Source organism: Clavelina lepadiformis, chromosome 1, assembly GCF_947623445.1.
Source record: "Clavelina lepadiformis chromosome 1, kaClaLepa1.1, whole genome shotgun sequence".
In the NCBI taxonomy this organism is placed as follows: Eukaryota; Metazoa; Chordata; class Ascidiacea; order Aplousobranchia; family Clavelinidae; genus Clavelina; species Clavelina lepadiformis.
In genome coordinates this window covers 11533870-11551689 of record NC_135240.1, presented here as the reverse complement: position 1 = coordinate 11551689, position 17820 = coordinate 11533870, and the positions used below count along the sequence as shown (strand labels likewise).

The 17820-nt window shown below is 34.3% G+C and overlaps 3 protein-coding genes across 5 annotated transcripts; 2 read left to right on the top strand and 1 right to left on the bottom strand.

Annotated features, from left to right (window-relative positions):
• The first annotated feature begins 89 nt into the window (after positions 1-89).
• On the top strand, positions 90-7023 carry LOC143472149 (ribonucleoside-diphosphate reductase large subunit-like). 2 transcript variants are annotated; one of them, XM_076969940.1, is made up of 21 exons: positions 90-223; positions 349-450; positions 1742-1830; positions 2104-2281; positions 2478-2578; positions 2850-2909; positions 2985-3101; positions 3331-3416; positions 3777-3918; positions 4022-4105; positions 4259-4337; positions 4409-4571; positions 4795-4996; positions 5121-5270; positions 5395-5616; positions 5709-5785; positions 5890-6025; positions 6149-6244; positions 6389-6577; positions 6645-6758; positions 6844-7023. In XM_076969940.1, exons 2-21 carry the CDS (start codon positions 429-431, stop codon positions 6913-6915), a joined length of 2379 nt encoding a protein of 792 aa, XP_076826055.1. In that variant the 5' UTR covers positions 90-223; positions 349-428; the 3' UTR covers positions 6916-7023. The 2 variants fall into 2 exon arrangements, with proteins under 2 accessions (XP_076826055.1, XP_076826056.1); XM_076969941.1 differs by having other exon boundaries at positions 116-165.
• Positions 7024-11617: 4594 nt separating this feature from the next.
• LOC143467402 (lariat debranching enzyme-like) lies at positions 11618-15238 on the top strand. Of its 2 annotated transcripts, none has more exons than XM_076965036.1 (10): positions 11618-11943; positions 12018-12220; positions 12726-12838; positions 12990-13147; positions 13236-13329; positions 13389-13534; positions 13893-14072; positions 14247-14379; positions 14476-14575; positions 14646-15238. In XM_076965036.1, exons 1-10 carry the CDS (start codon positions 11668-11670, stop codon positions 14986-14988), a joined length of 1746 nt encoding a protein of 581 aa, XP_076821151.1. In that variant the 5' UTR covers positions 11618-11667; the 3' UTR covers positions 14989-15238. The 2 variants fall into 2 exon arrangements, with proteins under 2 accessions (XP_076821151.1, XP_076821150.1); XM_076965035.1 differs by having other exon boundaries at positions 14461-14575.
• Positions 15236-16669, bottom strand: LOC143467428 (coiled-coil domain-containing protein 134-like). The gene is made up of 5 exons (XM_076965037.1): positions 16385-16669; positions 16087-16168; positions 15777-15958; positions 15620-15688; positions 15236-15536 (listed from the first exon to the last, which is right to left on the bottom strand). Exons 1-5 carry the CDS (start codon positions 16634-16636, stop codon positions 15417-15419), a joined length of 705 nt encoding a protein of 234 aa, XP_076821152.1. The 5' UTR covers positions 16637-16669; the 3' UTR covers positions 15236-15416.
• Positions 16670-17820: the final 1151 nt, after the last annotated feature.

Here is a 17820-nt window from a genome sequence, read left to right as displayed (position 1 = left end):
CAAGAAAGAAACTGTTCCTGAGATTACAAAGTTCAAATTTTCCGCGGGTAAGCTGCTGCCGCGAAAAATATATGCGCGGAAATAATCGCAAGGGCAACGAGCCAACGACTTTCATTCTGGTCCTGGATGTCGTTGAAGATTGATGTTAAAATTAGAAGGGCCGAGGTTACGGAGTGAAATGGGTTGTAGTATACCTAGGCCTATGTTTTACCAAGCAGAAATGGTTAGAAATGCTATTTATTTATACTTATTTAGAAAGGCCGAGGTTACTGAGTGTAATGGGTTGTAGTATACCTAGGCTTATGTTTTACCAAGCAAAATAATTAGAAATGCTATTTATTTAAACAGACTCAACCTTGCGGTGCTGGCAGTTAGATTCTCTCTTAAGACTAAAACATAACCTGCACTCGTTTGTCACTCAAGAACGCATGATGTATGTTTTCAAGAGAGGTATGTTCTTTGTTTTTTATGGCAAATAGCTAACGGTATATGTGTATAAGCAGAGCTGGGCAATCGCTCTTTTAAAAAGAGCGTCGCTCTCACTCACCAATGAAAAAAGAGCTTTCCTCGGATCTAGTATACAACCATAGGATGCCTTTGTATACTTGTGCTTTTGCTCTTCTACAAAGGAAAGAGTGCACTCGTTTCACCACTCCCCTGTTTTTAGCAGTTAGTGTTATCACTTCGATGAATTTTCCTACTTCACTCGCATTCAGATCTTCCAAATTTACATAGAAAAACGTGTGCCTTACTGCAACTGTAATCACTTATCATTATTTGTTTCAAGGTTTTCATTATTTCACTGAAAAAATGCAGCATCTGAAGCCATTTTTTACAGTTTCTTATTAACCTAACTTAAATTTTATACCTTAGTACCGGTAACTACCGGCAAAATTAGTCTTTAAAGGCGATGTTTCTGAAAAAATAGGAAACACTGATTTTTCCCCTGGTTAGGTCATCAGTTAAAATTTTCAATGTAAATTTATAGAACTGCGCACCTCACGATAAAAATGAGCACTTCAAGTGCGTCTGGGCATTTTTGTGCACTGCACCTTCCAATTTAGGTTGTTTGGTGGGACCAAGATCTTATTGAAAATGACCATACTCTGCAGTCTGGCCTTTGTGCAAGGCATTAACATCACTTGCTCCTCTTTATCTGACCTGGTGAACGGTTCTAATTTTAGGCAATAATAAAACATCTACAAAGAAAAATGAAAAAATGTGTGAGAATTGGAACTTGCACAAAAGCTAGCTCGGTAACCAGGGCATAAGCGATGAGGAATCATTGCCGGGTTTAAGTCGTGCTCTTCCTCAGTGCGAGGACAAATATTACCATACCAACTCCAACAAAACCTTAAATAGCTAAATTCAACTTTTTGCATTGCCCTCACGCCTATTTTTAATAACAGTCTGTGTGATCTAGTCACTGTGTTATTTTAAATGCAATGCTGAAATGGTTTATATCTTTTAGGCAAGTTGCATAACATATAATGGCTGAATTAGAAAAAAAATTTCTTCATATGCGCCACACGTTTTTTTTAACACAATTAAAAGCTTAACAATTTGCATTTTGCAGCTCTTAGCTATCAGAGGTTATTGTGAAAGAACCATTTGTTTTGTGTAATCATTTACGTACACAACTGGACAAGATATTTTGGCACCAAATACTTGTTTTAGAAGTGATTAAGTTTAAAAATTTATTTGGTTGGATCATATTATTATAAACCATGTATATTTTCAGATGGCCGTAAAGAGAGGGTTATGTTTGACAAAATTACATCAAGAGTGTCGAAGTTATGTTATGGACTCAACATGGACTTTATTGATCCTGTAAGTGAGGCCGAGGGTAGGACAAATGGTGGTGAACTGATGAAATTGCTATGTGATTTTATGATGATTATACTATGATTTTACCATTGTTCCCCAGACATCACCTTTACTTAATATTTAAACTTTTAATATTTAATTTAATAAATCCATTTAAACTTTTAATATTTTTATATCAGCATGTAATTTCTAAAAGTCAATACTTGTAATGTGTAATTAATTACCTAAGTACTAAAATATAAAATGTCTACATATATATGTTTGTCACCTGAACAGGCAAAGATTACCATGAAGGTCATCAATGGTATTTATGAAGGTGTGACTACAGTTGAACTTGATACACTTGCTGCAGAAACAGCTGCGCACATGACAACCAGTCATCCTGATTATGCCATTCTTGCTGCCAGACTAGCAGTTTCAAATTTGCACAAAGAGACAAAGAAATGTTTTAGTGGTATGGCTTTATAACCATTCGATTATTTATTACTTTTGTTTTTATTCTTTATTATTATCATTTATTAATAGCTTGTCATTGAGTTAGGAAGAGAATGATGTACTAATATCATAAACATAAAATTTGTGGACAAAAAGACGTGAGCATGCATGTTCAAGTTGTGATAGACTGTCTAATACTGTTTTCTACTTTTTAGATGTGATGCACGATTTGTACGATTATGTCAATCCTCGTAACAAAAAACACTCACCACTTATCTCTAAGAAGACTTACGATATAATCATGGCTAACAAAGAGGTTACTTTAACGTTATTTTTATTTTTAAATTATATGTAACTTGTAAAACAGCAACTGGTTTGATTTAGGTCTTAAAAGCAGTATAATATACTTTATTAAATGTTGATGATGTGTAATGTGTGTTGATGGGGATACGTGTTTCAAATATTTTTTCAGCTTTCAAGGATGAATGCAAAATTTATTGGATTTGACATTAAAAGTTTATAATATTATACACGTTAATAATTTGCTAGTTACTGTTTTCCGATTTTATTCAGAAATTTTATTGCAGAGGCTGAATTCTACTATCATTTATGATCGGGACTTTTCTTACAACTTTTTTGGCTTTAAGGTAAGGTTTTATGTTTGAGCTATCACCTATCCGTCAGCTAGTTTTGCGTTTATAGTTGTTGCTTGCATGTTGCAGACATTGGAAAGATCATACTTATTGAAATTAAACGGAAAAGTTGCAGAGAGACCACAGCACATGCTTATGCGTGTTGCCATTGGAATTCACCACGAAGATTTGGATGCTGCTATAGAGGTATTCCTGTTTATTTATTTAAGTAAATAATAATTGAATATCATGGTAATATGTATTATATACTACAATAAAGTAAAAATAGTCTAGTAACATGTCTAAGGCCATTTTTAACAGATTTGTTTTATGAAGTCGTGGATTTTAAAAAAGATTACCTTTATCTAAAGCAAAGTTTTTTTTAACAATAAGCAATTATTTATATTTATACCATTTATTTTAACAACGCTTCCAGACATACAACCTTCTATCTGAAAAATGGTTTACTCACGCTTCCCCAACGTTGTTTAATGCTGGCACTAACATTCCACAGTTATCCAGGTAAGATATAGTAAGTTATAGACATAGTGGGTAGCTACACTATCTCGATGGCGTTCTGCAGCACCTCAAAGGATCATGAAGTGTCTGCTTTTATCCATCGTATAATATGTTGAGGTTTTCACTCTTTATTTCGGGTTTTGGATAAAGCCTTTTGTGAAATAGAGATTTTGCGCCTTCAGACATGTTAACATTCTTGTATTTAAGTTTTATTTTTCTTTGATAAATTGCTATAATATAAGATCAGCTTCAATGTTAGCTCTAGTCGTGATATAAATTAGAAACAAGCTAATACCTTCAATTCAATGTTTAATCTGCTTTCACCATTTTTTCCATAATTATGCTTGTATTCTAATTTTACAGCTGCTTTCTATTGACCATGAAAGACGATAGTATTGATGGAATTTATGAAACTCTAAAGCAATGTGCTCTTATATCCAAAACTGCAGGTGGCATCGGCCTTTCAATTCACTGCATTCGAGCTTCTGGAAGTTACATTGCCGGGGTAAATGTCATATTATATAATTTTCTTAAGAACAATCATTTAGTATTTTCATCTGTAACCACATTGCATGAACGCTTTGTTGAGTTAAGCTCTCATTTTGCAGACAAATGGCAACTCTAATGGTTTGCTTCCTATGTTGAGAGTGTACAACAATACAGCAAGATATGTGGATCAGGGAGGAAACAAGGTACATAATTTGTGCTTGACATTGGAAGAGTGTGTTGGAGCAAAAAAAGATATCTTCTTCCAATTTGTTCATCATGAATTGATAAAACTTTGACGCTGTGACACACTTTCAGAACTTGTTGTAGAATTTTGTTCAAACGTTGTGTGTTTTTAGAGACCTGGAGCTTTCGCCATATATCTTGAACCTTGGCATGCAGATATATTTGATTTTCTGGATGCTAAGAAAAATACTGGTTAGTTATAGTCGCTCACTACCGGCTACTTCCAATCCTGCTGTAGAAATCATTGAACTTTGTACCTGCAGGAAAGGATGAATCCAGGGCAAGAGATTTGTTTTATGCCTTGTGGATTCCTGATCTTTTTATGAAACGTGTGGAAAGTGATGGAATGTGGTCCCTATTCTGTCCTGATGACGCTAGAGGTCTTCATGAAGTATGGGGAGAAGAATTTGAAACACTTTATGAAAAGTAACATAATTTGCTCATTATGGTGATGCTGTTCAATTTTAAGTTGGCATGTGTAAGATATTGGTACCAGATCAATTGTTTTTTGAAGAGACAATGGTCAAATGCATTTAATAGTCGTCACATTGCCGATTATTATCCACCACAAACAAATATAACAAATTTTAGCTTGTAACAATATTAACTTTTTCCTTCTTTACTGAATTATTAAAATAATCCTTTTTAGGTACGAAAGAGAAGGCAGAGCACGAAAGCAGATAAAAGCACAAAAACTGTGGTATGCCGTAATTGAGTCTCAAATCGAGACCGGTACACCATACATGGTGTACAAGGATGCATGCAACCGAAAGTCAAATCAACAAAATTTGGGCACCATCAAAAGTTCCAACCTTTGCACTGAAATTGTTGAATATACTAGCGCTGATGAAGTGAGTAAAAAGAACACTTTGTATGAGCTTGTTTTTTTAAACGCAGATGTTATGATGTTAATGTTTAACTAGCAATTAATTATTATTTATTAACATCATACATGATGTTCTCTTCACTATTTAGGTTGCAGTTTGCAATCTTGCTTCCCTTGCACTGCCAATGTACGTTCGGCCTGATAGCACTTTTAACTTCCAAAAGTTATTTGAAGTTACCAAGACTGTCACTGTCAATCTAAACAAAATAATAGATATAAACTATTACCCTGTACCTGCGGTAAGATAAACGTTTATTGATTTAAGAGTACATAATTGACATGACATAGCAAGCTTTTGGAACTTTTTTAACGCCGATACCTGGTGCCTTCACAATCACAAGACGATAACATCTTCTTTTATAGGCCAAAAAGTCCAATTTCAGACACCGGCCAATTGGAATTGGTGTGCAGGGTCTGGCAGATGCTTTCATTAAGATGCGACTGCCATTTGATTCAGAAGAAGCCATGAAGCTTAATGTTCAAATTTTTGAAACTATATATTATGGTGCTTTAACAGCGTCCTGTGAATTGGCAGAAAAACTTGGACCATACGAAACATATGCAGGGTCTCCTGTGAGCAAAGGGGTAAAAAGATTTTTTAAAATGGAAAACTTGATGTAATTCAATAAATGTATGGAATGAAAGTGTTTTTGCAACGAATTTTTATGTAATAACAGATTTTGCAACATGACATGTGGTCAGTTACAGCAACAGAGTTGTGGGACTGGGACAAGCTTCGTAAACGAATTGCACAGTGAGTATTTCTTTTCATTAGTTCCTGTACAACTGAACATTCGCGAGAAACAGCATTCAGTTACCAGTATTAAAATGCAAATTCACAACTTTTTTTATACAAAGGCATGGTGTTCGAAACAGCCTTCTTATTGCCCCAATGCCTACTGCTTCCACCGCACAGATTCTTGGAAACAATGAGTCGATTGAACCCTATACCAGCAATATCTACACTCGGCGTGTATTGTCTGGGGAATTTCAGGTCAACATTTTAACAATGTTTTAATTGTTTCTATGTTAACAACGTTTATGATAATGTTTTTCTATGTTGGAAATAGATGCTCTATAAGTTATGTACGCTGTAATTCTATGTTCTTTAAATCAGATTGTGAACTACCACTTGCTAAAAGATTTAACGGAAAAAGGAATATGGAATGATGATATTAAGATGCAAATGATTGCCAATAACGGATCAATACAGGTATTTAGCAACGTTGTGTTGGACATGAAAATTTTTCATGAGCTGAGCTGAATATTTAAGAACTTTGTCCTTTTCACTACAATATTTCTTTAGCATAAATGTGCCTGATTTCAAACTATTTTAACTTTTTTTGCACATTTTCAGAATATTCCTGAAATCCCTGATGATTTGAAAATGTTATACAGGACAGTATGGGAAATTTCACAGAAAAATGTTATCAAAATGGCTGCGGACCGTGCTGCTTTTATCGATCAGAGCCAAAGTCTAAATATCCATGTTGCAGAACCAAATTATAGCAAACTTACCAGCATGCACTTTTATGGATGGAAATCTGTAATTATTGTTTTTATCTGTAGTGTATCCTCAATGTAAGATGCCATATTAATACGGTATTTTGCAGGGATTGAAAACTGGCATGTATTACTTACGTACAAAGCCAGCAGCTCAAGCAATTCAGTTCACTGTTGACAAAAACAAACTCAAGAACATAAAAAGTATCAGCAAAGAAGACCAAGTAGGGCATCTTTTGTAGCTAGTAACTATGCTATTTGATATTTATGTTATTGAAGTTTTAGTTAATGTACACTCGTTTTGTTTAGGAACGTCAAAACGAAGCTGCAATGCAATGTTCTCTTCAAAATAAGGAAGCCTGCGTAATGTGCTCTGGCTGATTGTGTTTTTCATCGTTAAAATGAATTTTTCAGAATGTTTATTGTTGTATTGTAACCTTTGTATATAATATGTTGCATTTGAAGCAAATACAATAGCACTGCCATACATTCATTTTGCTCATAGTTTGCATTGTTCCATTGCCAGCAGTATTGTGGAATCAAGCCTGAGCACTGCCGTTATCGGTCACGCATGAGTTGGGTGTTAAAATCTGACGTTTAAATGGGAGGTCTGAAATATGTTTTGGAAAATTAACAATATTTATTTATTATTAACAAATTTAATTGTAGAGGTAAAACATAACTTCACTTAAGCTTAACACGAATCTTACCGTATTCTACATTAAGTATTTTTATTATGGTAAGGGTTAATTTATTCTGTAAGTGACGTAGTCTACAGGTGAAAGTTACGATGTAAAACATTTCAAAAGCTTTCTTGTGTCAATCCGGTGATGTTTTGTTGTTTGTAATTATTCGGTTGTAAAGAATAAGTTCATTAAAATAAAAGTTTTCCTTCTAAATAATTCTGTGACGAATGGATCTGAAAAAGAATAATTTACAAGAAAGTGTTGAAACATTCGTTGCAGGTTGTAAGAAAAAAGGAATGCATGTCTGCATTGGTTCAATAAGTTGGTGGCGGTTTGGCATCATGTCAACGCCACGACATTTGACAATTACGTTTTGATTTCTTCGTTTTACTGAATTCTTTGCATCCCTTAGTTAATTTCGCGTTGATTGCTTAAATTTATATTCCGTTCACCATTTACGAAGTCATTCCGTTGTTCATTTGTTTCTTAAGTTACGGGCTCAGTGCAGTTTGACTTTCTTACACCTGTTGGCCGATCGATCTAAGCGAAAGTGATGATGTGAATGATGCGCAACCTCATAAGGAGAAGATGAGTTCCGTTCTCGCTGTAGGTTCTGACGACGATCAAGAAAGCTCCGTCAGCGGTCATCCAAGTCGGCTTTCATGATAGAAGACAGTTCGTCGGAAGATTCCTGAAAAGCTTCATCGCTAACCGGAAGGACGGTCACAAGTTTATCACCAAACATCCCGCTTGTATATTGTAACTGTTTTGTATGGAACGCCAACGCCGCAAAAATAGCAAAATGTTAAATTGTAAATGAAAATGTTGCAAAACCATTTTGAAAATTGACATATGAATCGTGCAACGGCAATCATAGAAAAGCCCGTTTGAATGCTGGTTTTGAAGTTTGGCTTGTTGTTTCGTGATTGGAATCTATCAAATTACGTTTGAAAACTCTCAAATCAAATTATGAAAACAAAAAATAATTTGCAAAGTTGCGATACAATTTAACACTTTGCTATTTTTGCGGCGTTGGCGTTCCATAGGTGGATGCAGTACACGAAATGAGACTTGCACTATCCAAAACCAAACCAAACATTGATGAGTTAGTTGCAGCAAAACAGGTGCACCCATCCCATTAAACGCTTACCGTGTTTGATAGTTTTTGCTTTTTTTCATTGGTGTGGTTTTTGCATTTTCCCTATAGCATTCTTTGATTTTTATAGGGCCGTGAAATATCAAAATAATTGCAAAGGGTCCGCCAGGCAAAATTTTTAGAAAAGTTTGGGAACCGCTGCTCTAAGTTTATAGGTTCTACACTAGAATGGGTGATCCAAATTTTACAGGGGGGCATAATTTTTCACGACATATCTATAGTTTATAGTAGTCTATGGTAGAATACAGTACCTTTTAACACCGAAAAGGTTTTTATAAAACAACCAAAGTTTTAAGAAAGAAGTTTGTTTTTCTATTTTTGTTGTTTACCTATTTGCCTCGCAGTTGGATTAAAATTGGGTTTGGTCGCCATGGTATCCTACCATCTTATAGCACAATTGTATTATTGAAATCTTGCATGTTTTAAGCCATTGGGCTTTGTCACTTTTTCCTGCTCGTTAACTGTTCGTTAGCATGTCTTTTATTGTGCTATAACTACACCGGTTAACATCGTAACTTTCGCTCCGCACAGTTAATGGCGAAAAATAAACAATACAATACAAAAATGAACCTGCTTGTATGATTTTCATGAAGTATCTGGCATGGTTTATTCTCAACTCCGGGAAGTACCGCAAATTATAATTAATTAGAAATCCCTGAATACTAGTATAACTATAAGCAGAAGACGTTATCCCAGATTGTTAAGGCACTGGAAGTCGTGGAGTTTTGAAAAAATCTCCTAGGATTGTTCATCTAAGTTGCGGTTTTAGAAAGATAATATAGTGTTGCATGTTAATGAAAACAAGTGTGTTTAGCGTCCTGATGAGTGCAACCCGTGTAGCCAGAAAAAGGATGCCCCATGGGCCATACTTTGGTTTCTCAACTCCTGTGTGGAAGGTTTGTATGAATCGGCGTGGCACAAAAAGGAGCAAATTCTGTAACGTCACTGGCGTAAAGATCAGTTTCTAATTTTCTGGCGTTGCGCCACAAAATCAAGTTACAAAAAACAGACATGCAAAGAATGCAAGTGCAGTGAAATCCCTTTCGCCTATAATTTCTTCCTTGTAGCAGTGGCCCGGACGAGCCTAACTAGGCGAAGCCAAAGCTCTTCAATCATTTATGAATATAAGAATTAGCCTAGTTTACTGCAGAAAATAATTAGACTTTGAATACTGGTGTTGCATATCTTAAACTATGCTTTAGGCCCTAAAGCATAGACTCCTAGATATTTGGTGTAAATCTCTCTTTGCTAATGCAAGCTTTTTATGCAGGCGTGCGTCAACTCAGATTTTATGAAAGAGAAATGATGCTAAACGCTAGGAATGTGCGTCTAAGACTGTTGTCAGTACATCTAAGTTCATTCATATTTTTATTTTTTTATAATTGTCAGTATAGGGAACAATGCATGGCAGAAACTTCTCAAATGTAGAAGCCCATAGTGAAAAGTGTGGCTCTGCACGCACAAGATTAATCAGTGTGCATGTCAAACTTTTTTTATCTTTACATATAAGAAATAAACAAAGAAAAGTTTTGTTTGAATGTCCATTTCTAATAAATGAACAAAGAATTGAGGTTTCAGTGCATTCCATCATGGGCCCTAAACACTGGTATGAACTTGGGGAGTGCGCATCATGCACCAACTTTGGCATGGTATTGTGTTTTTTGAAATCTTGAGATGTGTTAAAACGCTCAAAGTTTCTCTAAATCAATTTTTAACAATCTCTGATTAGTTTTTTAACATTTCAATATATGCACGAAGCCTTTTTTCTGAAAATTGCTTTATAGTCTATAACGTCTGACTTATTTATGGTATATAGAGTATATAGAGACCTACTTAATCTTAACTATACATAGTTTGTTACATTATAAAATCGTGTGGAAATGTCTTTGAAGCATAACAAAACCCACGTATTTTTGGCAAAGACTTAAACATAAAAAGTTTTTTGTTCGTTAACGGACACCTTTAACTGTAGGTTAAAATTATGCCATGAAACACTATAATTATGTCTACATGCACTTTGACACGGCAGGCCCACTTTACAACCTACTTTGTGTCCTTATTTTGAATCGTGCAACTTGCAGAACATTCTGCAAGAGTTCTGCATGTTTCCTTCATCTCTTCTCGAGCATATTTTTCTCTTTCAAAGTCTTGGCAAGCGTTATCTTCTCTGCGCAAGGCACTTCTAGAGTAAGATGCTAAATTATATCGAGGCGCTTGCAGTTAGAACCTTATTTCGTATTTATTACTTGTTTTTGTCAATTTTAACAAGGTTTTGCTGTTTCTAAGTAATTTAAAATCTATTATTTAGTTCAAAGTTAAATCTGTGGTAATAAACCGAGAAACATTTCTATTTTGTGAAAGTGATTATTAAGCTTATTTACTATTGTTGTGTCGGGCGTCTGCATGAAAATGTTTCGGTTATGTTGAGTGTTTTTAGTCATCAATGATGGACATTCCAATAAGCGTTAATGCGTACATAATTTGCTTTGACTCGATGATTCTATTCCTATTTTAAAAAATACCGTTGTGCCAGTTTTCCTAACAAAAAAAGATGACTTATATCATCGAAATTCTCTGAAAAAGTGTTTATACCTTTTGTATATCAAGTCTAAGCAATGTGTAACACTCTTACGGTTATGTTTTTATGCCATTTAAACGTAATACAGACGAAATCGATTAATTGCATGTCGATTTTGTCCGACAATTTTTTGTGTTTATCCAATACCTGCGATTTAGCAGTCTGCTATATAAAAAAGGTTTACTGTGATCAGACAATTGTATTCTCTACCAAAATACACTAAAAAAAATCAAAGAAATTCACATGCAAATTGATCGTTAAAGTCTGTTTGACGTTTTGTTAGAAATCATTGAATGTTAACGTAATTGAAATAACTTTTAGGCAGACATTCGATTTACTTTATGTAATATCATAGCATTGCTAGCTTACTAAGGTTTGAGTTTAGTACATTATGAATACTAATGAAGGTCATTGCAACTACGTCATTTGCAAAACATTTAGGATAAAACGTTATGATTTACCTATGACAATTAAAAATGTCTCGATTAGATATATTATCAACCTTTTTTTAGAATGATCGCTTTGATATAAACAATGCCTAGACAGGAAAGCAGTTAAATTTTCCTCCTTTTCTCTTTTAAATTATACCGGAGTAATAGGCTTGGAAACTGGCTGAAATTTCTCATTTTTTCATGAATACTCCCAAAATATCAGTTTAAAATTTAAATATTTTTGTTTTAAGTGATTTCTCTTCAGAAAAAAGACCTAAGAAAATGTATGTTGCCATTGAAGGCTGCTGCCATGGCGAACTGGATAAAATATATGAAACTTTACAATACATTGAAGACCAAGAGAAAATTGAAATAGATTTACTGCTTTGCTGTGGTGACTTTCAAGCTGTTAGAAATGAAGCTGATCTGAGTTGTATGGCTTGTCCAGAGAAACACAAGTTTATGCAAAACTTTTGGCAATATTATGCCGGAAAGAAGACTGCACCATATTTAACCATTTTCATTGGAGGAAATCACGAGGCTTCAAACTACTTGCAGGTGAAGTGTTTTTATAACCATGTGTGTTTGTACATTTTTTTCGAGCTGCTAAATCTTTGCTATATTTTTTATAGGAGCTGCCCTATGGGGGCTGGGTCGCCCCTAACATTTATTACTTGGGCTATGCAGGTGTTGTAAACTACAAAGGTTTACGCATTGGAGGAATCTCAGGTATTTTCAAGCAACACGATTATTGCAAAGGTCACTTTGAAAAGCCTCCGTACAGTGAACAAACAAAAAGAAGTGTTTATCATGTCCGTCAAATGGAAGTTTTTAGGTACGCCATATGCATTATTAGACAGATGTATGCTCTTTTGATTACATATAATTACTGACACATGCTTGTTTCAGTAAATTCTCCCTTGACAAATATGTGTAATACATAGGAACATGCACCAGTATTTAATCTTAACACGTTGTGTTCTTTATTGTCAAAAATCCGCTTGACTTCGAATTCTGGAAAAAAAATGTAAAAAAATTCAGATTTTTTACAAATTTATTATGATGTGTAAAACATTTACTGTATATTGTTGAAACGTGAGGCAGAATATTACTTTGCTTCTCAAAACCTAGATTGATTAATTGAGAAATATTGATTACACATCATCATTCACAATGATTAAGGTCACTTTAATTTCGAACTATTTGTTGACCCTCCTTGGTAACGGTTGGTATTCTTTCAAACTTTTTTCCAAATCGGAATTTAAGAAATATATATGATTTTGTTTTAAACTATAGCTGCTTCTAGTTGCATTTTTAAACTGAAATTCCTTCTTTCTTAGATTAAAACAGCTAAAGCATCCTATTGATATTATGATGTCTCACGACTGGCCAAACGGCGTAGTTTATCATGGTGACAAGGAGTCGTTGATTCAAAAGAAAAGATTTTTTCAAGGTTGGTAAAGAGTAATTTACATTTAAAACTTAGACAATTATGTCAAATCATTAATGCATGGAACTTGAATTCTATTGAGCGTCAATTACAGTGTTGTATAAAATGTCCAGATCTGTTGTATAAAGTGCAATTTTTTCGTTAACATCTATAGAAGATATTGAAAAGCACCAACTCGGAAGTTTGCCCGCTTGGACTTTATTGACCACGCTTCGTCCCAGTTACTGGTTTTCTGGTCATCTCCATGTTAAATTTGCGGCAAAAGTTGAGCATGAGCTTGATGCAAATAATCCAGACACCAATATAAATAAAGTATGTTTTAAACTATTAAGGTAGAAAAGTGTGGTACCTCATTGTTTAGTGCTTATGAATAGCTTTTTGTGTAATTACTATTTTGTAGAACACTATTACACGTTTTTTGGCACTGGACAAATGTCTACCAAGAAGAGACTTTTTACAAGTACTGACGATGGACACTCCTGATAACGCAGAAGGTAAAACTTTAAAGGTAATTTGTTTAAAGATATCATTATCCTGACAGATATATTTTCAGGGCAACTCACATATGATGCTGAGTGGTTAGCTGTACTTAAACAAACAAATGAATTAATGTCCACTTCACACACATCCACTCTTCTTCCAACATCTGGTCTTCATGAAAAATGGGATTACAGTGTCACAAATGAACATATTGATCAGGTATTGTGTACATTCTTATATTTAAGTGATCAACACTTTGATTGTACCTGCAATCGCCATGTATAAGATTTGTAATTGTAAGCCATGTTTTATACATTGAATTTAGGGTTATCTTAAGCAATTATTTTTTCACTCAAACCACAGTATGGGAAAAGTAGAGGAAAAATGGCAGTGCCTAGGTTTTATTAGATCTCTAGTAGCATACTTATTACACAATAATGGCAATAGGATATGAACTGATACTGACGTGACAATATCTTATGCATTAGCCTACTGTTGCTAATGGTAATTGCTACCATGCCATTAACATATCTAATGTAATACAAGCTGAGATACCGTAAATTTTACATTATTCTAGATTATGAAAGTAATGGAGAACAATCTAAAAGTACCACTAAACTTTTACCGAGATGAATTGTCTGTTTTTAATCCTGACGCGTCCTTTCAACATAAAAAAGCAGAATTCAAAATTAACCAACAAACAACAGAATTTTGTGCAAAGCTTGAAATTAATGATCCTCTGATGATGCTCCTTCAGGTATGTAGAGTGGACCTCTTTAGTTACTCAATTACTCCACATAATGTAATAATCTTAGTGTAAGATGGGTTTCCCTTTTAGCTGAGATATAGTACGTACAATGTACATGTTTTTGTCTTGACCAAATAGTTAATGATGTAATAATCTGTGTGAAATAACTGAAACTTGTTGTAGTCTGAGGAAGGTGATACAAGTTTTAACGTGTCATCATTGACAAATGAGGATGATGAAATGCCAAGTGCTATAATAAGCAATATGTCTATCAATCCAGATGAAATAAACTTAGATGATGACGAGGATGATATTGGTAAAATTATACTTCTGTTCTGTTTAAATGTGATTTTTTGTTTGTGAATTGAACTGTTAGTAGATAATGCCATCATTGCAGAAACTGCATCTGCACAAAATGAACCAAAATCAGATACTTCAGATGTTGCCAACAAAGAGGAAAATGCTACACCTCTGTCTCCTCTAACCAGTGCAGAAGAAGATGAAAAAGAAAGGTCATTGTAAATAAATGATTTTTATCTTTTTATGTTGGGCTTATCTCATTACATTTTTTGTCAATTACAGGCAAAAAGATGCCCACGACTTTAAAACACCCACTAGACTTGCCGCTAAATTTTCCTTGAATCTTCCATTACCTCAATGTAGTACTCCACAAACATCATCTTGTTCTTCCAAAAGTGATGATGATGCAATGCAGCAAGTATTGTCAGCTGATTCGTTCTCTCCTATAACATCATCGGATTCAGACAATTCTAAAAGAATTACTTCCACTTTTTATGGAAAGAGGCAAAGTGATTCTGGCTCTGATCTATCAGAACAGGATTCTGGACCCACATCAGTATCACGAAAATTTAAGCGAAGAAATGCATCATTTTACGTTTGTCAAAGTGATGATGACGCATCCTGATGAAATGTTGTATAATCACTTCCTTTTAACAACAATATTAGTCTCTATTTGTTACAAGAAAGCGTTACGAGGATTGGCTACGTTACTCACTGCTGTCTTTCCTTCTTTGAGTATGCAGCTGCAAATCAAATTAGTTTTACCCTTGAGAAATTTTCTTCTGCAACTATTTATTGCAGTGCTTCAAATATACATGCAATAAGAAGTGAATATTTTCTGCTACATGTCAAAATATACCTTGAGCACCATACTGTTTTGGCTTTTTGTATTCAATATACGTTCCTAGGTTTCAAGATATTGAACATTGACATTGAACAGATGTCAACCACATACAATAATGTTTGAATAAGAAGCTTTGCAATATTGCACTTTTTCACAAGAATTGCATCTCTGAAATCTCATGGGACTTCATTCCATACATATCTTATTCATCATAATTCCGTTCTAGAAGAAAGCCTTGGCCCCTTTCGTTTTGACTTGTTCTGTTTCATTTTGTGTTTCCTCTTCACTTCGTTATACAATTGTTGCCTATCATCTGTATTCAGTGTGTCCTGAACAAAATTGATAGCACCTATTTTTATGCGATGAAGCAATTTTTAAAAGACTCATATATTCTTACAAAGCCTACACTTACAAATTCTTTCTCCAAAAATGGATTTTTATAAGATGGATCCTTTTCACCAATCCCTAATTCTTGTTGCAGCTGGAATATAGTAAAAACAGAAGTTGGTATTTTTGTAAGAAATTCAGTACAAAATCTATTAACCAGTGTTGTTCAACCAACGCATTACATTAAAGAGAAGCAGTTGATAATCGCCATCATACACTCCAGATTGGTTACAAATCTTTATGGCATCTGTAAGCACTGACTTCCATTTTTTCTTATTCTTTGTATAAAATATGTGGCTTGGCTTTGGAAAGCGAACAATCAGGTCTGTAAAAAGTGCTGTGTTTTCCAAAATTTGTGATATTTCTGAAACAAATAGCAAAATATGGTAAAAGAAAGACACAAGATTGTTGATATGAACTGCTACTGAACTATATATTAGTTATTAAATTAAAAATTAGCAAACAAATAGTTGTAGACTGCAGCATTTTTACCGTCTTTAAGATTTTCTGAAAATAAAGATGAGTCTGTTGTATAATCACTTGCTTCCAGTTTTTGTTTCGCTTTGAACAAAGTCTAAAACACAACTTCAATGTGATGATGTTACAAAATCAGGCCTATATACAAATGATGTGTGTCTAATTACAAACTAACTGTATTTTTTAACTCAGAAGTTACATTGCTAGTAATAGTAATCAGACAACATTAATCTAGCAGTATATTGGAAAGTTAGAAATTACAATATATCCTGCTCAAACAGTGAAAAATAAACAATGCAAACGTAAAGCTTACATCAATAATTGCATCCATCATTATGTTGATAAAATCAGCTTGTTTGGATACATCTTTTACCAATATTAGCTTTTGGATAGCTGCCAGGTGTTCTTTTCTTTTAACTTTAAATAGGTTTTTGTATAGTGTTAACTGGCTAGAATTTCCACGAAGTACTTCTGTATCTTGGGCATATATGTTTGCACGTACATAACATACATCTACAGAGCAAAGGAAAAATATGCATACAAGTATTAGCTCTATATTACACATGGTTCTTATAGCTTCGCTATTGAAACATTTTCAAATTTGCTTATGTTCCTGTAACACGTTAAAAATTTCCCCTAAAGCGATACAAAATGTTTCGAAGTCATGCTTGTGCTGTACTATAGTATAGAGAAGGGGTGGGCCGATACGAACCCAAACCCGAATAGATTTGCCGAATATCGCCTTTATGGAAGATTCGGGCAAACAGGAATACCAACCATGGCGAACCCGGATACAATATTACTTATAAATTTACTGACTTTTGTTAAAAATGATGATTCAGTTTCCCGACAAAGCTAAACTAGAGTCAGCAGTACTTACAATGAAGGTCGTTTTCCTAACGATTTTGCTTATTCAATCGTTTTCTTAAACACTATTTTTCGAAAGAAAGCGATTTGTTTATCTATTACATAATGTTACAAGCAAGACTTGACAACTTTTGGATGAAATTTTATTGTTTGGTTCTAATACGAATAGATTCGGGATTCGTTCGTGTCGACCTTCATGATATTCGGGTTTGCACGAACCCGAATAATCTTCCTCGCGGCACATCCCTAGTATAGAGTACAGGTTAATTATTTTCCACAATGCATAGTTGCTTGTGTAATGTGTGCACAACTACTCTTTATGAAAAACAATTCGTTTAGTATTGTGATAAATATATCAATTAATGTAATATAAAATTGTGTACGACATAGAATTCTCGTCTATCGAATCAGCGAAGCATAACACTGCGTGACGTAATCGATTGCTTCTCTGTTACTGTGCGTGCATTACGAGTCATCACTTAACAGTCGTATGTTCAACGCCGCAACATGTCTTTATGCTGTTGCCGTTACAATGTTCTATCTTGATTGATTCGTTCAATGAAGCTTCAATATAATCAGATTATACAGTTGTCAATCCTGTGTCATTATTGCTGAAGTCTATCAAAGTTCACTGTTAAGATATACACAAGTAAACAGACTTTGTAAGGAAGTGGGCAAACCTTACAGGTTAAGGTACCATATTCCACTTTCCATTACAGTATCTTTTTTTGTTGATTTTACGGCTATGAGTATGCATTGCATGAATAGAATAGTTGATTGTTAATGATCAGTTTTTATTTCTGCTTAATTTTTGGCGACGCTGAAGTTAGTGCGAGTCATAGACATCGGAAATATAAATACTGTGTTATACACACAGCGTTT

Excerpts from the sequence above, each read along its gene's own strand:
- LOC143467402 (XM_076965035.1), top strand. The coding sequence starts at position 11,668 with ATGTATGTTGCCATTGAAGGCTGCTGCCATGGCGAACTGGATAAAATA. Across the intron at positions 11,944-12,017 it reads AGGCTTCAAACTACTTGCAG|GAGCTGCCCTATGGGGGCTG; the intron begins GTGAAGTGTTTT and ends TATTTTTTATAG. Across the intron at positions 13,148-13,235 it reads CAGACACCAATATAAATAAA|AACACTATTACACGTTTTTT; the intron begins GTATGTTTTAAA and ends ACTATTTTGTAG.
- LOC143467428 (XM_076965037.1), bottom strand. The coding sequence starts at position 16,636 with ATGTGTAATATAGAGCTAATACTTGTATGCATATTTTTCCTTTGCTCT. Across the intron at positions 16,169-16,384 it reads TGATGGATGCAATTATTGAT|ACTTTGTTCAAAGCGAAACA; the intron begins GTAAGCTTTACG and ends GTTGTGTTTTAG. Across the intron at positions 15,959-16,086 it reads TTCAGAAAATCTTAAAGACG|AAATATCACAAATTTTGGAA; the intron begins GTAAAAATGCTG and ends TATTTGTTTCAG.
- LOC143472149 (XM_076969940.1), top strand. The coding sequence starts at position 429 with ATGATGTATGTTTTCAAGAGAG. Across the intron at positions 2,579-2,849 it reads TAATCATGGCTAACAAAGAG|AGGCTGAATTCTACTATCAT; the intron begins GTTACTTTAACG and ends ATTTTATTGCAG. Across the intron at positions 3,102-3,330 it reads ATTTGGATGCTGCTATAGAG|ACATACAACCTTCTATCTGA; the intron begins GTATTCCTGTTT and ends CAACGCTTCCAG.